At 44.2% G+C, this 20,799-nt stretch overlaps 2 protein-coding genes across 3 annotated transcripts in view; both read right to left on the minus strand.

The window, feature by feature from the left end:
- The window catches only part of FANCI (FA complementation group I), a 185,327-nt gene that overhangs the window by 21,533 nt on the left and 142,995 nt on the right, over positions 1–20,799 (minus strand). The window lies entirely within an intron of this gene.
- On the minus strand, positions 960–19,838 carry TICRR (TOPBP1 interacting checkpoint and replication regulator). 2 transcript variants are annotated; one of them, XM_069866406.1, is made up of 22 exons: positions 19,163–19,838; positions 17,353–17,638; positions 16,511–16,752; positions 16,012–16,258; positions 15,354–15,489; positions 14,490–14,629; positions 13,550–13,762; positions 12,745–12,893; positions 11,897–11,991; positions 11,448–11,541; positions 11,195–11,274; positions 10,639–10,881; positions 10,092–10,188; positions 9,783–9,852; positions 8,928–9,068; positions 8,356–8,446; positions 7,796–7,857; positions 6,871–7,026; positions 6,005–6,162; positions 3,535–5,812; positions 2,041–2,154; positions 962–1,695 (listed from the first exon to the last, which is right to left on the minus strand). In XM_069866406.1, exons 1-22 carry the CDS (start codon positions 19,805–19,807, stop codon positions 1,577–1,579), a joined length of 5,856 nt encoding a protein of 1,951 aa, XP_069722507.1. In that variant the 5' UTR covers positions 19,808–19,838; the 3' UTR covers positions 962–1,576. The 2 variants fall into 2 exon arrangements, with proteins under 2 accessions (XP_069722508.1, XP_069722507.1); XM_069866407.1 differs by lacking the exon at positions 2,041–2,154 and having other exon boundaries at positions 960–1,695.

The raw sequence follows: 20,799 nt of genomic DNA on the forward strand, positions 1-20,799 counted from the left end.
TTACCTCTGGCAGAGCAAGAAATGAAAACCCAGGTACATTGGCTGCCTGACCTCGAAAAAGCAAGCCAGTACTTCATCTTGAAAGTACAAGGAGCACAGCTACCACAGCTCCCATTTGAGGAGTAACACCAAGTTGAAAGCCAGGATCTAAAGTAGGCAGCACCTTATCATGATCATCCTCCTACATACTTGATCTTTCCTGTACGGGTGTGTTTTGAGGGGAGACATTGCCAAGGACTCTGGGTACAGCTGAGCTGCATAAGATTTAAGTTAGGAGCATTTTCTGCTGTTGAAAACCAGATCAGCAGAGACAAGAAGAATCCATCCTACTTGGAAGCAAGTAGTAGTCTTGGAGATCCATGCTTGTGTATCAATCCACATCCTCAAAGCAGGTGCACCTCTGCCACAAGCCAAACATCCACACCGTTCCTCCTCTCTTGCCAGAGGGAATTATCTTACTTGCAAAAGTGCTTCCAGGAAACAAATCCTATTTAATACCATCTAGCTCCTCAGAGCCTTAAAGCCATGCAATAAGCTTCTGCCTTGCCCTGCGTGATTTTGGATGAGCTCACACTGTCTTAATAGTTCTGTGTTCCTGTGTGTTCAACTGGACAGTGATGGGACATTCCAAATTGCAATCATCTGCATGGCAGGGTACCAGAAAGAAAAACTCAGCCCTTCCGAGATAACACACAGTTTTAGCCCCTTGTAGGCTCCACCTGGGGCACTGAAGCACAGCTCCTGCTCTCTCCATGTGCTTTATCCTAGTCCCATGTCTCACAAGCACGGGTCACCTCCAGTTATTCCATCAAAGTTTTACCTTTGAAGGAATTTTCCCCAGGCAGTCCTCTCTGGCCCTGCAAGTTCGCAAACAAAGACAACAAAGCTACCCCATCAGCACTTGTACTGACCTGCCTAACCAGCAGCAGCCAGGAGCCAATGCACCAATCACACCATTTGTGATCTACAAAGAGGGAAAATTGAACTCCTTCCTGATTCCCAGCTAAGCTATCTTTTGTTATTTGTCTGGTATTTGAATAATTTACTCATTAATTCATCAGAATTAATCTGCTTGTTACTCTCGCACTAAGCTGGCAAACTGGATGCAGCTAACGGGGATCCTGTTTGTATCAGGACAAGACACAGAGCAGGGGCACACAGCTTGTTTTGTACCCATTCACCTCCAGCACCTTCATTCTTGTAGCCCAATCTCTTCCCTGTTCCTTGGGCTACAGTCAGATTTCTGATAAAGTGACACAATCAAAATTCACATCAGTTTATTTTACAAGAAAGCTGTAGAAAAGTGACAATTCTCTATCTAGCAGAGTTGAACCTTCACTGCAGAATTCAGCTATCACGTGCAGGAGAAGTGTCAGAAAATCCAAGCCAAGATTTGAATGGATGGAGAGATGCTACAATTGAGGTTAAAAAACCCCTTTTACAGTGGTGTCACATGCTTGCATCCACTCTCTCACAGGACGGCTCCAGACCAGCACCAAGTATAAGGTCTTTGTCAAAAACCACGTTGTATAGCTGGGATAATACAAAGTTTCCCATGCTGTTCCGGCTCCAAACTTCAGCTGAGCAGCCTTTTCCGTGAGTAAGTCCTGCTAAGGGGACGCTTCCTGGAAACCATGATGGGGAATGGAGACAGCTCCCGGTTTGCAGTAACTTGAAAGGCATTGGATTCCTCTTCTACAAAATAGAAAGAACCAATTAAAGCTAGAGTTTGCTACTGCTAACTCCAAGAAGCCAAATACCAAGTGGAAACAACAAAAACAGTCAGCTGCACTTCCTACTAAGCTACTCTTTCTCTATTGCCATCCCCCCACCCTTCTAAACTTCCCAGTTCAAGCCAAGGTTCTCAGAAGCATATGAAATGAAGACACTGAATACAGAAGTGGCGGATACAGCCACAGGCTTCCTGCACAAAGGCCAGTCTCTAGCACAGTACACTTTTGTTCTCACATAGCTGCATGCAAACAGAGAGCAAACCTATTCTGCTTGAGCCCAGCCTTCCCTTACAGCACAGGCAGTTACCTCGGACACGCTTCCTGCGAGACGGCGGTGTCTGTCCCTGGCACAGCAGTGGAGACTGGGTCAGTGCTAGAAGGCTGCTAGCAGAGAGCGTGCTCTTCAGAGGTGGAGTGGAGCCTGGAGAAGCACAGTGAGATGCTGCAGCAAACTGACAACTCAAGAGCACTTTCAGGTAAGTCTTGTGCACAGCCTTTCATAGAATGGTTTGGGTTGGAAGGGACCTTAAAGATCATCCAGTTCCAATTCCCCTGCCATGGGCAGGGACACCTTCCACCAGATCAGGCTGCTCAAGGCCCCGTAAAACCTGGCTTTGAACACCTTCAGGGATGGGGCAGCAACAATGTCCATGGGCAACCTGTACCAGTGTCTCGCCACCATCATCAGGATGAAGAATTTCTTCCTAATGTCTAATTTAAATCTTCCCCCTTCCAATTTAAAGCCATTGCCACTTGTCCTACCACTACACGTCCTTGTCAAAAGTCTTCCCGTAGCCCCTTCAGGTACTGGAAGGTCGCTATAAGATCTCCCTGGAGCCTTCTCTTCTCCAGGCTGAACACCCCCAACTTGTGGGGTCTCACAAGAGCAGAATAGAGGAGGAGAATCACCTCCCTCGACCCGGCTTTATTCTACCTCTGTAAACAAACCTTTCCTTGCAAGAGGAGACAGACCCTAAATGTCAATGCTTCAGGGCATGCAATGACTATAGACCATCTGCCATAGTCCCCTGTAAAGTGTAATTTCTGGAACGATACTGGTTTAAGTATTTGAAATTCACAAGGCTTTGCTCACAGAGCTCAGACAGCTTGGTTCACCAAGGTCAGCTGAATCATCTGCACCCCCAGGAAAAGCAAAGTAGTTTAAACGTCAATACCTACCAATACAACAACATTGCTACAAGGCAATCATTTCTGATACCCACATTCGATGGGTAACAGCCACCACAGGCAGACAGAACGCAGGCACCAATAAATACCAACATCCCCAGGTCTAACTTCCTGAGGCTCCAGTCTGTACTCAAGTAGCCAAGTTTTAGACTTAACACTGTTAACTTCATTGCTGGATGCTGGGCAGAAACACCCAGCAGTATCAACACAAACGCCAGTAAATCACCTGGTCTAATTTCAACACATAATGCAATAGAATATCTATCGCTTCCCCCAAGTCACAGTTTACACTCCACACTGTGCACTTGACACCACCTCTATTCACCCCTGAGTTCTTACTATTTACAAGACAGCAGTTGGATGCAATTGTGATCTTCCCAAGTTCTCAAACTTTCCTTTTAATTCCTCCACCCTCCCATTCTTTCAGATTTTAATGTTCTCTCCCCGACCATTAATACTCCCATTGATGAACTCCCCATATCTAATCTGCCTCTCCACATAATTAACTTCCACACAACAACCCACTCTCCCCCTGACATAGTCAGACAGAAAACAGCTTTGTTATTGTTTTCTATCCCACATTTTTATATATCTCTGAATTTCAACCACTCACCTGACAAAAGGAAAACATCATCATCCCCTACAGAACTGTGCTGCTCAGGAGTTATGAGCGCACATGCTCCTGGTTTCTCAGAAAGTACAAAGTCTGTCCTTGATGTGCTTCTGTTGCTCTCATCTGTGGAAATGCCAGACAGATCCAAGTTCCAACTATCAGTGCAACACCTCTTGCGATCATGATTCTCCTCCTTTTCGGGTGATAGGTATCTGAAGACCCGCTTCCGAGATTTCAACCCAAAAGTTCCCGTGGCAGAGCCCTCCTCAGCCCTGGGTTCAGGGTTACTAGGAGATGCCTGATCCTGGAGCCTGTAAATCCCTTCTAGCTCAAATTCCCCAAGAGTATTTGTTACTTTGCTATTGCAGTGCTCCAAGATCTTCATCCCTCCTTCTCCGCCTGCTGCTATTCTCTTCTGTTCATCAGCAGTTTTCTCACTTTGACCACAGCTAGTGTTAGCAGTGCTGCCTGCTGCTCTCTTTCTGCGAGGCCAATCCTTGATAGCATCAGGGGTAGTCTTCCCCCTCTGCTTTGGAGAGGGGGTCCAGGGAACTCCTGCTTCTAAAGGGGATGGGGAGGTGGCATTAGAGGCACAGCTTGTTGGGGTGTATGACTGGCATAGGTAGGTCTGTCCTCCCCCTTTTGCAGGCGTGTTGTGGAATGAGCGAAAGCAGGAAGGTGAAACACAAGCACCTGCTAGTTTTCCCGGGTGCTTGCTACACCACATTCCAGCAAGATCACCGAAGGGGCTTTCTCCTCCCTTGGGTTTGTTGGCACTTGCTTCAGATTGAGCTTCCAATGATGAACAAGAGCCAATTTTCTTAATACGAAGTTTGGGCAGGCCTGAAGCTTGCATTTCAAGTTCAACTTCGTAAGTCGGTGGGCTAGCAGAAGGCAGTTTGGAGCGACCTTTAGAAGTAGAGAACTTGGCTGGAAGCTCAGGATTTCCCATTCGTGCTGCAGCCTCCCGCTGCCTCCTGTCTGCAGTGCAGCGTAAAGAATAGGCAGGAGCAGACTTTGGTGTAGGAGGCGAAGTATTCAGGGAAAATCGGGACTGTATCTTAAGACTTGGAGCCCTCAGCCCCATACATTCTTCTCCCAGCAGGGTTCTTGCTTCTAACTCATCACTAATTATTTGAGAGCCACTTAGGAAGGACTCACAGGTGTTCGCACTAGAGTTTTCGTCGGTATTCAATTGCTCACACCCTATCTCAGCTTTCTGTTCATGCACCTGTCCCCCAGCAGAAGGCTTTGGAGACAAATGCTTTTCTAAGTTTTCTGGGTCCTCTCTCAGAGGAGACTTTTGAGACGTTACATTCATTTGTTTATTCTTCTCCGATACGAGTATATTTTCATTAAATTGGGACTGACAAAGCTGAAGGCTTTCTATGGAATAGTTACCACCATCACGATGACTGTCCTTATTTTTGGAAGGGGTTGCACATGCAAGCATAAAGTTCTCTCCTCCAAAATTTTGTTCACATTTGGCCTGCTTGGACATCGGCGAAGTGCCAGTAATACCTGGGGATTTTAGAAGAGATGCTTTAGCTGCGCTAAGTTCCCAATCAGACTCCCTAGCCTGCATGTGGGATGGAGAGCCAACTGCTGCAGTGTCTGTGGAACTTTCATGGGGAGGAGAAGTGAAGGGAGACTCTAGCCTCACAGCGAGCTGCAACGTTTCTGCACTCAGGCTGGTACATAATTTTGACCCCGAGCCTTCAGGTTTCCTGGGAGTACTTTCAGTGGCATGAGATAAGGGATCTGACTGCACCCTGATTTCCTTTGGAAGGATTTGCCTCCGAATACTGATCGGAGATGCTAATTTTGAGAGGGATCTTAAGGAACGTCTTGGAGTTTGCAGTTCTGTAAAACATCCTTCCTGGACAGTAGAGGAGAAAGAAGCAGCCAGATTTGAATCTGTTGGAGGTGATAATGATGCATTGAGCACTGTGAACCCTTCATGTTCTGCCATTTGTAAACCAGCATCTTTGCAGGGAGAAGAAAGTCTTTTTGCTGGGGAACAGTCCTTAGAAGCCACTTGCAGTAAGTGAATGCTCTTATTTTCATTTAACTCAGACGGTGACTTGACCCTTTGTGCAGGATGAGAAAAGTACTTTCCCAAACACTTAGCTGCACTCTGCTTAGCAGCTACACTTCTGCTAGGAGTCTGTTCCAGGTTCTGTGGTGTCCTGTGGAGGAGGCGAGGTGATCTCCTTGGTAGCCTACTGGCAGAATTCAGTGCACTCTGGGCAAATTTATGGGGTGTTCTTCTAGGAGTCTGCATGGGAAAAATAAAAATCACACTTATTCTGTTTCACCAGTACTATCTACCTCCTTGATATTTACTTTTCAAGATTTAAAACACAAAATATTTGATTGGACTCATCAGAAACACTAAATTTAAGATGTGTGGGTCTCACTAAATATGAACAGAAAAAGGGGATGGGGAGAAAGAGGTGAGCATTTTTACCTGAAAGGTAGTCAGCTCCTCTAAGTGTAAGGAATCTTTTCTCGTTCTCCTCTTTCCAGGTGAATGCTTCACTGCAGGACTACACATATCAGTGACTGCGCCAAAGAAAAACCTCTTTGGAGTCTGGACAGTGGGACGTTCTGAACACTGTTTAATGCCTGTAAAGTGGAACAGTACAATTCCACTAACACCAAGTAACCTGCCACAAACAATTGGCTCCATCATTTCAGATGTATGGATAAGCAGCGTACGAATCCTATAGCCCTGGCATGTTCTTTTCTAGCCAAATCTTAAAGCTTCACCAGAATTATTATTTCCCAATAGGAAACTAATATTCAACTGTAGATAGAGTAGTCTAGCAGACAAAAAGTACACAATAGCTCAGCCTCTTACCCTATTTATAGCTTGTAGCTTAAAGATCTGGTTCACAACTAAGCATAAAGAACTAAATGTCAGTTCTTCTAGCTAATAATCCTACTGAGAAAGCCAGCAAAGAAGATCCCATCAGTCATTGCTTTATGCTGCCACAGAGTAGACTGAAAGTAGATCTCTGTCTCATATTTCATAGGGATTTCACTGTGTTTAAGGAATGCAAACTGCCAGTCAGCAACATGCTCTTAGATAGGCTAGACTGGTTTCTTAAGTTGGCAGTACGTTCATCATAGAAACAGCTGCCTTACTGTCCTCCAAATTCAAATTCCCAATTCAAAAATAATTACTGGGGGTGAATTTCTGTCTACAGAAGATATCACATGATAGCTCTTTGCTTCTTAGTCTCTCATAGAGCCAAATCATATTAAACTTAGAGCTATCCTTGCCAGCTTTTCAGATCAGCAGTATGAGCCTGCTCAAATCCAATTCAGTACCTTCTGCATCCTGCAATGTACCGCTCTCCTCTTCTTTTCCCTGATGGACCTGCTGTGAATTTTGTGAGCTGGACTGTGTAGCACAATAGAAGACACCAGAGCAGGTCCTGTTCAAAGACAGCTGTTTGATGCGTGGGCTTCTTCTCAAACCTCCTTCTGAAAAAGTAAGGACATTGGAGCTTATGCCTTCTTTCTCCCTCAACAACAGGGAGATCTTCAGGAACAGTTTGTAACTGAAAACAACACACTAAGAAGAAACTTCCATACAGCTATTCCACGTAGGGAGGCAAGTGTGCGAAGAAGAAAGCTTCAATGGTCTTGGGGATTTCTAATATTAACGCATACAAAACACCTTCCAAATCATGATGCCCCCTCTAATTCTTTATTACTCTCATCCCTCTCTAGCAATTATATGGAAAATCATGTTAAATTCAAGTTACACCCAGTTATTTCTCCTGTTTCTTTTGACCCGTGATTTCATCTTCCTGCTTGCCCAACCATCCTGTTTTATTCTTACTTCCCAGGGATAAGAAACAACAATAGCCAATGTAACAGAGACTTTCCCCAGAGCCGGGTGGCTCTCTGTTGCAGCAGAAATCAGGGCAGTGTTAGGGTCACAGCACATGTTGAATTTACATCAAAAAAAAAAATCCTGCATGTGCTGGTTTGACAACAGCACATTGACAACTGATAACAGTTCAGAATCTTGCTTAACCTCAAAGCCCTTTGTGCATTTTCATTTAGAAGAATTACTATCTACTTTTCTTCCTTAACTTCTACTATGCAGCAAGTGGTTGTCAGAGGAGGCTGTGCTCCACGGACAGAATAGTACAAAACTTTTGTATTACATGAATTACCTAAACTGAAGCTCTTCTTACAAGCTACAACACAGCACAACCACCTTTAATTAAAAATCAGGGCTTACCATTTAATACTTTCTCTGGAGATTCTTCTACAACACCCGTGTCAAAACCTGGATCGGAAGACCTTGAGAAACAGCAGAAATTTTGGACTTGGCATACTGTTCACATTTACAAAAATGGAATATACCACATAGACTGAAAAGCTGTACTCTATTCTACACCAATATATTGCTTTGTGGACTGCTCTAAGTGAGGAATTAGCAAGGACTTTACCTATTAACATAGGATTGAGTACGAGTAGCTGTCTAGCTATATAGGTAAGAGTTCTACATGAAGAAAATGCTAAATGTCAGCCTGAGGTCCACAAAATACAACACAAGCCTTTTCTTCAGAAGCCCTCAAAACAGCAACTGAGCCTAAACAGAAGTTAGCTGTAGGAATTAAAGCACCCCTATTTACACAAATTAAACAGTATTTCTCCCTACTGGGACAACAGAACTGTTTCTTTTAATGCCTTAGGTGAAGTTGGCACTTTGAACACAAAGATACCTGGTTCTTGTGCTGGTAGCCATTAATTAGACATCTAATACGTATTGAAGAAATTCAGAAAGAGCTTACTCACCGGCCTTTGATCTGTTTATGTAGTAGTCTCCTGGAGACCTGCTTATGTAGCGGTGTCTCTGCAACTCTCTTGGTCAATAACTTGCGATGATCTAAAAATCAAAAAAGATATAACATCACATAATTATAAAGAAGTTAAGACAAACACGGTGTCATACAGCCTTCATTTTAAGAAAGACACCCAACAGAGAATCATTGTGCATCAGTCTCCCAGCACTCATAAGTTAGCATTTCAGAGTCCAGTGTCTACGCTTCCTTCCCACTCCCATAGTAGTGACTTTGTCAGACATGGTTAACCTACTCAGGTAACTTCCATTCTTCATCTTTCATTCACAGATTCTTTTTTAATCAAACATTTTTAATATTGGTTTTCTATGAGACATAGAAAAAAATAAGTTTCAGTTTCAATACCATCCTATTCACCTTCAAAACACTGCAGCAATGAGCTAAATTACTTTCTCCTTCATTAAAAACATACCATAATTAATTGTTCCACAGAACTGGGGACATAAGAATAGGAATTTTAGCAAAAGCTTTTCCACAATAATCCTACAAGTGCCAGTCATATCCCACCTTTAGTGCCTTCATCAGTGCATTTGTATCTTAAGCCTTCCACAGCAGATACTGACTGGCTTCTAGGCATCTTCTTCACAGATCGTTTTGATGGTGATAGTATCTCTTCATTAAAGAGGTTCCTCCTTACCTTTGTAACCTCTGTGAGGCAAGACAAAGCAAGAAATTAGACAAAAAAAAAGGGAAAAAAGGGCTGAGGGGGAAGGAAAAAACACGACACAGGAAGGTAATTTTATCAGGCCACTAAAGATGGAAATATCACATACCAGCTCAGAACAAAAACAATTTTTAGAGGCCACAAAGCATTGAAAATTGTTTTTCTGCTACTGGAACATGTCCTCATCTAAATCCATCCTGGACTTTTCTTACAAACTTGCATTATTTGCATTATTCCAGCAATAAGCTACGAGCAGATGCCATAACAGGAAAAGCAGCCAGCCAGTGTCCCTGATGCAGCAATGTTAATTGAGCTACAAAATTATAACTGAAGCACACACTGGTTCAGAGAACACATGGGATTTAATTTTATTAAGTATTTTGCAGAGTTATCCTGTTTCCAGATAGAGAAGCTCATTCTTGTCCTCAATTTCTTTTTAGGACAGAAAATTGAAATAATTGCAAGATTCAAGGCAGAATGGAGAGGTTTTCTTTTCAGGATACATGATTTAAGTTTTCTGCAGTGAGGAGACACAGAATACAATGATTTTTTTCCTCAAAGTTTTTGCAGAATTCAGCAAAGTTTCCTTCAGATTTCCAGCATGCTCCAGCATAATTTCATAGCAGCTCACTAAAATTTACAGGGAGAACATGTGCTGAAGACGCACCTTTACATGGAAAAGCTATAAGTCAATATACCTTGCACTGCCTCTTTCTGCAAAGCCATCTGTTGGGACTTCTCGGTGGCATGGTAAGAACGCAAGCTTTCCTGAAACAAAAAAGAAGTTAGCCTTGCCGGCAGTTTAACGTTGTGTTTAACTATTATGAATATTAACTCTAAGGTCTGAACGGCACATCATTTCAATCAAAATAATTTTGATCTCTGAACAGCTGACACAGGGCTGTAAGTGAATACAGAGCAAGAGTTCTTGCAACTCAAGTATCACTTCACAACATTGCTACATCCATGCAGAAGCAACTCACACAACTCTTTTGAAAGGGTTTTACCTTTCTGACGGGATTCTTGGCTATCTTGGGAATCTCAATTTGACGCAAGTTCTGTGGTGCTTCTGTCATGCTCCTGTGTCTTGCTAATACATTATTCCTTAGAAAGTATACAAAAATTAAGTTAAAATAAGATCAGAGGCATAGTTACCAGCCAATTAAACTTAGGTTTGACTCTAGAGATATGCAGTCTTTACCTAAATTCAGATTTTATATTGTGTTGGTACTTCATTTATGTTACAACATTGAAAGATGATTTACAATATAGATAGCTACACTTTAATAAGGTCAGTACTAAAACTCATGTCACAATTTGCTAAAGTGTACAGTGGATCTCAAATATGGAAGGCTACAGTGACTGGCAGTTTTAACTTTAACAATACAGAATAACCTTCTGCACAGCATGTCATGGAAGATGCTCATGAACTCTACTTGTGCACAAGATACACATGCAGGATCAAGACTACACTTTCATGGTAAGTAACAAGGGAAAATCTGAGCCCTTATTATTTCTCTCAGGCTTCTTCTGCCTCCTATTTGGAATTATTACCTTCTCTTTTTGGCAGATCTGGTGCGCAGTTCCTCCAGCTGATCACTTTCACTGCATGGGCAAACAGTGCTAGGAGTTAAGGCAGACGATAAAGATGGGGGAAGGCTTGGAGATTTGCTATCCAGAGTTACAGAATCATCACTGAAGAAGTCTGAAGGCAGAACAGATGCCAGCTTCACGGGTATTTGTGTACCGAGACCATAGTAAATATCTCCAAGGGTCTTCGGTATAGAAGTCATATACCTAGAGCATCAGAAAGAATCCACATCAAACAATCCCCCACAAAACTGCCAGTGTATCAATCCCAAGGTTTGAACTAAGTCTTTGAGCTTAAATGTCAATTAAATAAACATCTGAAAAACAACAGTTTTTCCTCATTAGTTAACTTGCTTATTGGCTTTTTCTTTAATCAAGATAAGCGTCATAAACAGAATGTGTCTAAACTTCTGAAAATTACAAAGATGCAGTAAATCAAAGCTGTAGATGGCTCTTTACTCAATGATATCCAACCAAAACCACAGTCCCCAGTGACACATATCATTCCTAAAGAACTCACAATTCTAATATTTCCTCTAGAAACTTTGTAAGATACCCCGGGTCTTCAGTCAGACATAAAATGCGGAGCATATCTGTCATCTGGAAGAGAAAGTCAGGTGGGAAAACATATTAAGTTGTGACAGTTGCAACACAAGATTTTTTTTTTAGCAAGGAATATAAAGTTTCACAGTAAAATCAAGGGAAAACTACAGGTTCCAGGTCTGTATTTCTAGTGCCTTCCAGAAATGCAACCTGGTCTATAATTTACTTGCCTCTTCTAACAGCTGCTCCATTTCATCAGTTTTGCTTTGCAGTGAAGGGCACTGAAGACATAACTCAAGGCGCAAAAATACCTGAAGTCGGCATCTAAGAAAAAAAGTAATCATTCACTGCCTTTTTCTGGTGGAAACAGCATATGTACTGCAAAAGGTACGCTCAAGAAAGCAATGGGAGGGGAATAAGCTCCTTTTGACAGCATAATTCGGTTAGCATTTCATTTTGGTGGCAGGGAAGGTGCCTCATTTCAGATATAGGCAGCAATGCTTATCACACAGCATATGTATATTTGCACTTAATGAAGTGTTTTTGCTGTGAGCAGAGATTCTCTTTGGAATATTTACCCTGGGTAAATACTTTTCCACTTGTACAAAAAAACACCATTAAAAATTGCTAACTAACTCCACAGTATCTCAGAAGTTGAAGTAAATTGAGTATCTCATACTCTCTGACTTTGGTCTCCTTCTGCAAGCCATGATGTTGTCTGAGTGTTTTGCTGGTCTTCAGGAGATGGTTTCTGACTCTTTCCATGCAGGCCACCTGCAGGAGCACAGAATTACAGCAAAAATTTCAAGTTTCCTCCCTGTCTGCAGGACAAGCTCCCCCTTCCCCTACTCTCAACCCACTCCTTTGGAAACAGCTCAATTTTTTTTTCTTCTCCTTCAAGGAAAAGAATTATATTTTTCTTTCAGTAGCAAAGTCACAACATAAAATGTAGAAGAACTTGGAGCTTGAAATTAGAGAGTAGGTCACTTGCTTGCAGCACCAGGCCTTATCCAGTAACTACGGATTTGTTTTTCACAGTAGTTTTTTCAATTACTCATAAGTTTACCAGTTTGGATTTCAGTGAGTTACTTTAAATCTAAAAATAGTGTTAAAGTCTGTAAGAAATACCTTGAACTATTTCACTTTCCTGGAGAAGCAGCAGGCCTAGATTTGCCATTTGAAGCAACAATGGAAGTTGTACCTTTTTAAAAATATGGTTTGCAAAAAGGTGTTTTTAAAGTACTGTCTTTGAGTAAGTGAAATTGCAACAGATGTCTCTTTCCTTTACACTGACATCAGTCTGAATTCCAATCTGTAGCAAGGGCGTAAACTGATAACTGAAATGGATTTCCCTATATTCTTTACAACTATCTACACTTTTTCACCATTGTGTCAGCACAAATAGAAGCAGTTACTACGTGCAATTGTGCATAAAAACTTCAGGTAAGGTGGAGGAAAGGCAACCTGAAATAGTAAAAACTTTAGTTTCCGCATCACTAGCAACCCTACCCATTTGGCCTTACCTACCTCTTTCTCTTTGTCATCTTGTACTTTTAAGAACTTCTTAACGGCCACAATCATATTCTGAGCACATACAGATGAAAGAACTCCCTCAGCAATAGCCTTCTGGTAGCTTGCAATTAAATGGGACTGCAGTTCCTCCTCAGTTTTAAAGTCTGCAAGGAAAACAGTCTCAGTTAACTAAATGCCTGTTCACCCAACCTTACTGATAAAATACTCATTCCAGCTGAAGAGGGGAGTAGAGATATCAAATATCAAATATCAAAAGAGATATTTTTTCCAGCAAAGACGCATCCAGACCACAGAACACTACACAGAAGCAGTCCTAGGTCCAGACCCCTGACAAATGATATGCTTAGTTCCAAGTAGCAAGCTTTCAGGTTACTGTAGCAGTCAAGAAATTCCCTTTATATCTGCATACTTAGTAAACAGGACCATATTTCCAGTGACATCTTTATGGATGCTTCCCTCTACTTTTTTTGGTTAATAAAAAAAGAAAAAAAATACAGTTCCTTATTGTTTTGGGTTGGTTTTTTTTCAGATGGAGAGAAGGCAGGACATGAACCACAGGAGTAGTTTAACTCTAGGTGGTAAATATTTATAGAAAGTACCTGGGGGAAAAAGTACCTGGGGGAAAAAGTACCTGGGGGAAGGTTGTAATAAAACCCCACCATTCTGTGCCAAACTAAAAATAGAGACATCCAAACACTGACCTGCTTCTCTAGCACCTAATACTGCATTATTATCTTTCCCCCTCCCTTCCATGAAAATCCCATATGATTTCCTACAAATATCAGGACTGATAACACACCTATGGATATTTTAAGTGCCTTTTCCTTTTCTTCCACCTTTTCATCCAACCTTTTTGCTGAAAGCTTCTGTGGAACCTTCTCATTCACTGTTGGCGATGCACCATCAGGTTGAAACTTCTGAGCTTTTACATTCAGTCTTGCTACGTTGAGCATCTGCAGAGATCTGGACATGGTCTTCATCTTCTGCCTGACTGGAGTTCGGGGAACTCCACCTGCAAGGTGACAAAAAGGAAGCTCTACCATCAAACACACCGGGGCAGGAACTCCACCCAAGGCAGACTGTAATACTGAATTCTGTGTTACTGTCACATGAGATTAGTAACCTTCTAGTGGAAAACATCCCAAAAGGTTTGCATTTCTCCATGAAATATATGTACAGGCAGCATAGCAGGTAGCTACTTCTTCAAGTAAAAAGTGTTGTTCTGCATAATAACTTACATACATATAATCATAAGTAACAAATACAGGAAACAATCTTGCATCACAGCAATAGAAGCAGCTGACAAGAGCGGGACTTGGGGATACACTGGGTCAAGGTATAATCACATGTGGTTGGCATACTGAAATGCAATGATAAAACTCTTCTAGAAGTGTTTTATTTCTCCAAATCAGAACAAAGTTGAAAGGTTGCAATACTTACTAGTAGTTGAAGTGGTCCCTACTTCAACAACTAGTGAAACTGCAGAGCTCTGCATGCTGCTTTTTAACAGTTTTGTAGGTCAGTGCGCAGCCTTGAGTTAGTGTCATTTGTGTTCTACTAAATGACAACCCTTATACTGATATGTAAGTGATGCTGTCTCTTAGCTAAAAAAATATCTAAGGAATGCCACTACTCTAGAAAGTACAGATCTCTAGGGTTCATGTATCAAAAAGGCCTGCAGAGACATCTTTATCATCTTTAATTGACAACATGCACATATAATCCCAAAGTATACATACGTCTTTTTTTGTTATTTCCCGATCCAGCTGCAGATGTTTCACTGAATTTTCTCTGGTACAGCTCAGACAGACTTTCGGAGAGTTCCACTTCAGATAGGTCTGCATTATCCTTCCCATTAGCGCAAGGAACCTGCAGGAGCCTATATAAAAGAGCTATTCAATCCAGTTACCAAAAGAGATGGGAGTGAGAGGCACATCCCTTGTTCCCAGTGGACAGGAACCAGGTTTTTCTAGGTGCCAGGCCAGAGCAACATAGTGCAAGTAACACCATACTCTTCTAATGCCTGCTCCCAAAAAACTCTTACTTGTAAGACACAAAACCCCTAAATCACCCTCTTAAAAGTGTCACACCAAGCCAGAAACAAGCATAACAAGAGCTGTCTGATGTACAATGGATACACCACTGACCAATGCCACAAAACTACATGAGCAGCTTTGTGCTATCTAAGCTATCCTACATTAGGCTTTTTTTTATGTTTTGCTCAGTAAGCTCTTTGAAGAAAGCAGGCTTATTCATTCATACTGAAGACCAACCACTACCTTGCAGTGGATCTCATCATACTAGAAGAAGAGTGGAAGTCTGACATTTTCCCAAGTAGCTTCGGTCATTTTAAGTCACCTGTATCACTCCCGAAACTGTCAGGATCTTAATCCACGCAAACTGCTACCCAAATATACTGCTCCCAGTTCGTCTATGCACCCAGACATAATGAAGCAAAAGCATATGAGTATAGAAATAAATGCACTAATAGGATCATTTAATTGTTACAGAACTCTGAGCAATGCTACAGTCATTCTCCCTCCTTAACAGGAAGCAGAAATCCTTATTACTCAGAAAATCCTTGTTATGTTTCAGGAAAATACCTGAATGACTCCATCAGATCTGAGCTGGCTCCACAAGCATTTGATGCAGGATACCACGCTTCAAGCACTGAAGGATGCCAGCCCCCTGTATGGGACAGTTCCCGTTGGACCCACTCTGGCATAGGAGTTTCTTCTTCTGTGGACAGACATGCATAAAAAACATTAGAAGGAAACTGAAATGAAGTGACAGAAGGTCCCTGCCTTCACAGATGCTCTAAAGCAAAGGTTTCCATAACTTTGCTCCTGGAGAAGTGATTTAACAGCCAATACATCAGTCAGGGAGACTCATAAGAAGATTCACTCTAACACAAAACAAGTGAGGTAAAAGCTGTCTCCTTGCAGCCACACCCAAAGGCTTTGCTGACCATGGATAGTTTGTGACATATTTTAGGAAATCTCTTTCTAAAACCTTGACCCCAAGCACAAGTAGCTGCACTTTATCTATAAGGCAATGGAAACTAAAGCTATGACAATAAAATAGAAAGGTACTCCAGTGCAGATTTGTGCATCACATCACAAGGCCTGAGCCACAAAAGACAAGACAAAAGGAACAAGTGGCAAAAATGAGACTCATGCTGAGGAAATCACTAGCTCTGGATTCTTCCACTCCAATTTTGATCGTCTCCTGATCAGATTAAGTTTTGCATCTGACACCTACCCACGCTGGCCAGAGAATCTTCCACCAACGTGTTAATTTTACTCAACACACTGTCCACAACATCTGGGAGGCAAGGAGCATTGTCTTCAGAACAGTTCTCCACTACAGCTCCTTCAAGAATGCTGCATCGCTGAACTTCAGCAGTCTTCTCCATACTAAGTATAGTCAGAACTGCAGTACTCTCCGAAAGTGGTGATAAAACAGCAGTGCGGGAGCACCGAGTTTTATATAGAGATACCTCAGCAACCTACATTTAAAAAAAAAAAATAAAAGTTTACATTATCTAGAAATACAGAGACCTAAAGAGTACAGATACTTTACAAACAGGTTATAGGCTTAAATGCTCTCCTAAAGAATGTTCTGAATTTAGCTCCAAATGAGCAATTTGCCGTGCAACAAATACCACTATTATTGTCTTTGCAACATGATACACTGTCACCCCTTTTGTCACAGCTCATTTCAGAATAGGTATTAGTTTAAAGCAAAGAGGAAGATTTACCATGTACAGTTCTTCATTCACTAGACTCCTTAACAGCTGATGAAACAGTGACCTGTTATGTTCCACCTGCTCAGCATGCGAGCTCTGCAATATCCAGCTCTCTGTAAGGAAGTGGCCAGCCTGCATAAAGCTCCAACCCGTCAAGCTGCCTTTCAGGAAGATATTGACTGGACAAGGCAGTTGTCTTTGGCTCATGGCTAGGGGTTCCAGGATCACGGCACAGCTTTCCTGCTTCTCTCCTCCTGTGCAAGGTCAAGATAAAGCAAGATGAGATAAATTCCCAAAGCAAGTAAAACAGGTTTTTCATCTAGTTGAAGAGACAATTTCAATGCAAAAAAATCTCTGAGTTCCAAGATGAAATTGGGAATAGTTCTACAGGAAGCGTGTTGCATAACTAGCCTCCTCCTCAAGTTCACAAGAAGCTGAGGGCACGAAGCAATAACAAAAGCACGAGACAATGCCCACTTCACATTGCTTTAAAGTTAATCTGTTTTCTTTCGAAAGGGCTTATTTGTGATCTTAGCTAAACCAATGTGGAGACGAAACGTGTAAGAAATGGGTGTACACCTATATAAAGTGGGACCAAAGAGTAGTTCATGCATCCAAACTTCTGGAAGCATGGAAAACTGAAAAGCGTAAATCAGAAACATGGGCTAATGGCTCTCATATAAGAGGAACTAAAGCACATGCAAGACTTCTGTTTTTTTTTTTAATTTAGGCTACTAAATATCTGAAGTTGCTTCTATGCACAGTTCACAAGGGAAACTTGTCAAGGACCCTGCACAAGAGATCACAGTTATTACTGCGCACACCTATTTCTTTTTCTTTTATTTTTTTATTACCAGACATGCTGAGAAACAGTGTTCCTTCTTGCTGAGGGAATACTGCTTGAAATACAGAGGGCTTGGAGAACAAGCAGTTCAAAGTGGCGTCCAACGGCAGAAGCGTGGTCCAAGGCACAGTCTGTGGCGCTGGGGAACTCGAGTCTCCAGGAAAGCCACAAGCAAGATCTGCCCTGTGGTGATTCAGACACTGCACTAAGGTTTCAGATGGCAAAATGGTGCCTCCCATCTGGCGAAGCAGTTCAAACATTGTCCTGTATCCAACATGATCTGGGGACTCATTCAGCTGAAATAAGGTAACAGAGAAGTCTCAAGTTAATATTGGCAGCGAGGTAACCTCCAAACAAACAAACGAAGACTGTATGCTTTTAGAAAAACTGGCCTACAAAACATATACAATGCACCTAAACACAGGGCTTTCCAAGTATTTTTATGGACTTTATTACCCTTCACAGGAACCCAACAAAGAAAACATGATTCCGAAGGAATTACGAGCTAGCACATCTTTTCAAGCTGGGGGTTTCAAATCTAGTATCTATACACCTTAACTATCAGGCTGCTTACTTACAATTCTGAATAGCTTTAACTCCCACCTAACTCAAATCACAAGACGAGCCCACAATAACCGTGATGCTGTCACTCAGCTGCTGATATATCTCTGTCTCCACTTGGATAACTACCATTCCAATCTTCAGTCTCCTCCTGAACAAGATTACCTGGCAGTAACTGAAGACCATTCCCTACCGTGCAAAGCCTGCAACGCAGCACTACTCTCCCTTCTTATGCAGGAGAGTAGCACGGAATACAGGAAAAATATTACTGCAAATAGTAATAAACTGAAAAGATGACAATTAGGGAGACCACATAGGAATTGTATGATCCAGAATGCTTATTAGATTGAAAGCAATCTACCATTTAATTTGACAGACACTAGGATGCACATTATCTTCATTTTCAGAGAAATTCTGTAATTACTAATTAGCGTTTGTCATCGAAACATTCCATAGAACAGTCCAAACCACTGCTAGATTAAACACCTCCACCGAGGCAAATGAAATAATGCTAAGAATCATAGAACCACTAGGTTGGAAAAGACCTCCTAGATCATCAAGTCCAAACATTCCTATCTGCCACTAAACCATCTCCCTGAGAACTTCGTCTACCCATTTTTTAAATATCTCCAGGGATGGTGACTCAACCACCTCCCTGGGCAGCTTTGTGCACAGTACGTCCCCTGCATCTGGTGAGACCGCTCCTTGAATACTGTGTTCAGTTCTGGGCCTCTCACCACAGGAAGGATGTTGAGGCTCTGGAGCGAGTCCAGAGAAGAGCAACAAAGCTGGTGAAGGGGCTGGAGAACAGGCCTTATGAGGAACGGCTGAGAGAGCTGGGGGTGTTTAGCCTGGAGAAGAGGAGGCTGAGGGGAGACCTCATTGCTCTCTACAACTACCTGAAAGGAGGTTGTAGAGAGGAGGGTGCTGGCCTCTTCTCCCAAGTGACAGGGGACAGGACAAGAGGGAATGGCCTCAAGCTCCACCAGGGGAGATTTAGGCTGAACATTAGGAAAAAATTTTTCATGGAAAGGGTTAATGGGCACTGGATCAGGCTACCCAGGGAGGTGGTGGAGTCACCTTCCCTGGAGGTGCTTAAGGAACAGGTGGACGAGGCGCTGAGGGGCATGGTTTAGTGTTTGATAGGAATAGTTGGAGTCGATGATCCGGTTGGTCTTTTCCAACCTGGTGGTTCTGTGATTCTATGATTCTAAGTAGCAGCACTCAGGGCCTAAAGCTGCACCGTATGCTCCCGTTACCTGAGACCACTCGGCAGTGTCCACCCAGAACAACGTGATTTTCTGCTCCGCCATCAGCTCCTGGACACTCCTGGGCAGCAGCTTCTCCGCCAGCTCCTGCACGGTGGGCGGCTGCCGGGGGGAGATGGGGCCCTCGCTCCCAGACAGGAACCGCCGCAGCTCCCGGTGCGAACGGGGGCAGGGCGAGAAGAGGAAAACGGCGTTCACGAAGCCCTCGGGCGGCTCTCGCGGGGGAGGCCCGGTCCCGCGGCTCCCGCGCAGGGGCTTGGCGGGGGAGGCGATCTCCGGCCGGTCCCACTGGAAGTCGAGCAGCGTCTCCTTGAGGCCGCCGTGCGTGAGGGCGGCGCGGGGCGCGGGCCCAGGGTGGGGGGCGGCGGCGGCGGCTCTCGGCGCCCCGAGCCGCTCGGCCAGCTCCTCCTCGAAGCGGGCCCAGGCGCGGGGGCCGGGGGAGCGGAAGCCGCCGCCGCGCGAGGCCCCGCCGCGGCCCCCGAGCGAGTCCAAGAACCGGAAGGCCCAGCGGAGGCGGCACGGCCCGAACCGGCAGCGCAGGTGGTTGAGGAGCCGCAAGGCGCCGCGCTGCAGCCGCGCCCGCCGACCCGGGCTGGCCGTGTCCAGCAGGAACACCACGCTGTGCGAGCACGCCATGCCGGCCGGTCCCACCGGCGGGGCCCTCAGGGCGCTCCCGCCGCCCCGTCCCGCCGCCGCGGCCGCTCGCGCCCCTCCCGCCCCGCTCCGCCCCGCTCATTGGCCGCCGCCGGGCGCGCGCCCCGCCCCCCGCTCCCCATTGGCCAGCGCCGCCGCCTGTCGCGCATGCGCAGTGCGGCGCCCGCGCAGGCCGCCGAGGGAGTTCGGGGCGCGGGTTGTCCGGCCGCCGCGTCCCATTGGCGGAGGGGGGTGCGTGACGTCGCGGGGCGGGGCCAAGGCCCCCGCAGCCACCGTTTAAAATTTAAAGCCGGCGGGTGGCAGCCCTGAGGGCGTCAGCGCCGCGACGCTGCGTGAGCCCAGCAGCCCCAGCAGCCCCAGCAGCCCCAGCAGCCCTAAAATCACAGAATGGTTTAAGTTGGAAGGGACCTTAAAGATCATCCAGTTGCACCCCCTGCCATGGGCTGGGGGAGGCCTCCTGCTGGGTCGGGTTGCTCGGAGCCCCGTCCAACCCGGCCTGGAACATAGAATCATAGAATAACCAGGTTGGAAGAGACCCACCGGATCATCGAGTCCAACCATTCAATCCACTGAAAATATCCCCTAAGTTGTGAAGTTCAGAGATCTTTGTTGTGTTCCTGATAATATCACGTATAAAATGCGTATTGTGGGATATTCTTCCAAAACTGCCAGCTCTGAAATGTATTAGAAGTGATATCATTGTATTTATTGATGTTCACATTCCCTGGATCTGTTCCCTGCTCCATCCCTGGAAAAATTATGGAAACATCTCCAGGGATGGGGCAGCCACAACGTCCATCGTGAAGAATTTCTTCTAATGTCTCATCTAAATCTTCCCCTTCCAATTCAATGCCATTCCCCCTTGTGCTGTCACTCTGTGCCCTTGTAAAAAGACCTTCCCCAGCTTTCCTGTAGCCCCTTTCAGTGCTGGAAGGCTTCTAGATGATAACCCCTAAGCCGCCTCTTCTCTAGGC

The sequence above is a fragment of the Phaenicophaeus curvirostris genome, chromosome 12, assembly GCF_032191515.1.
Source record: "Phaenicophaeus curvirostris isolate KB17595 chromosome 12, BPBGC_Pcur_1.0, whole genome shotgun sequence".
Classification (NCBI taxonomy): Eukaryota; Metazoa; Chordata; class Aves; order Cuculiformes; family Cuculidae; genus Phaenicophaeus; species Phaenicophaeus curvirostris.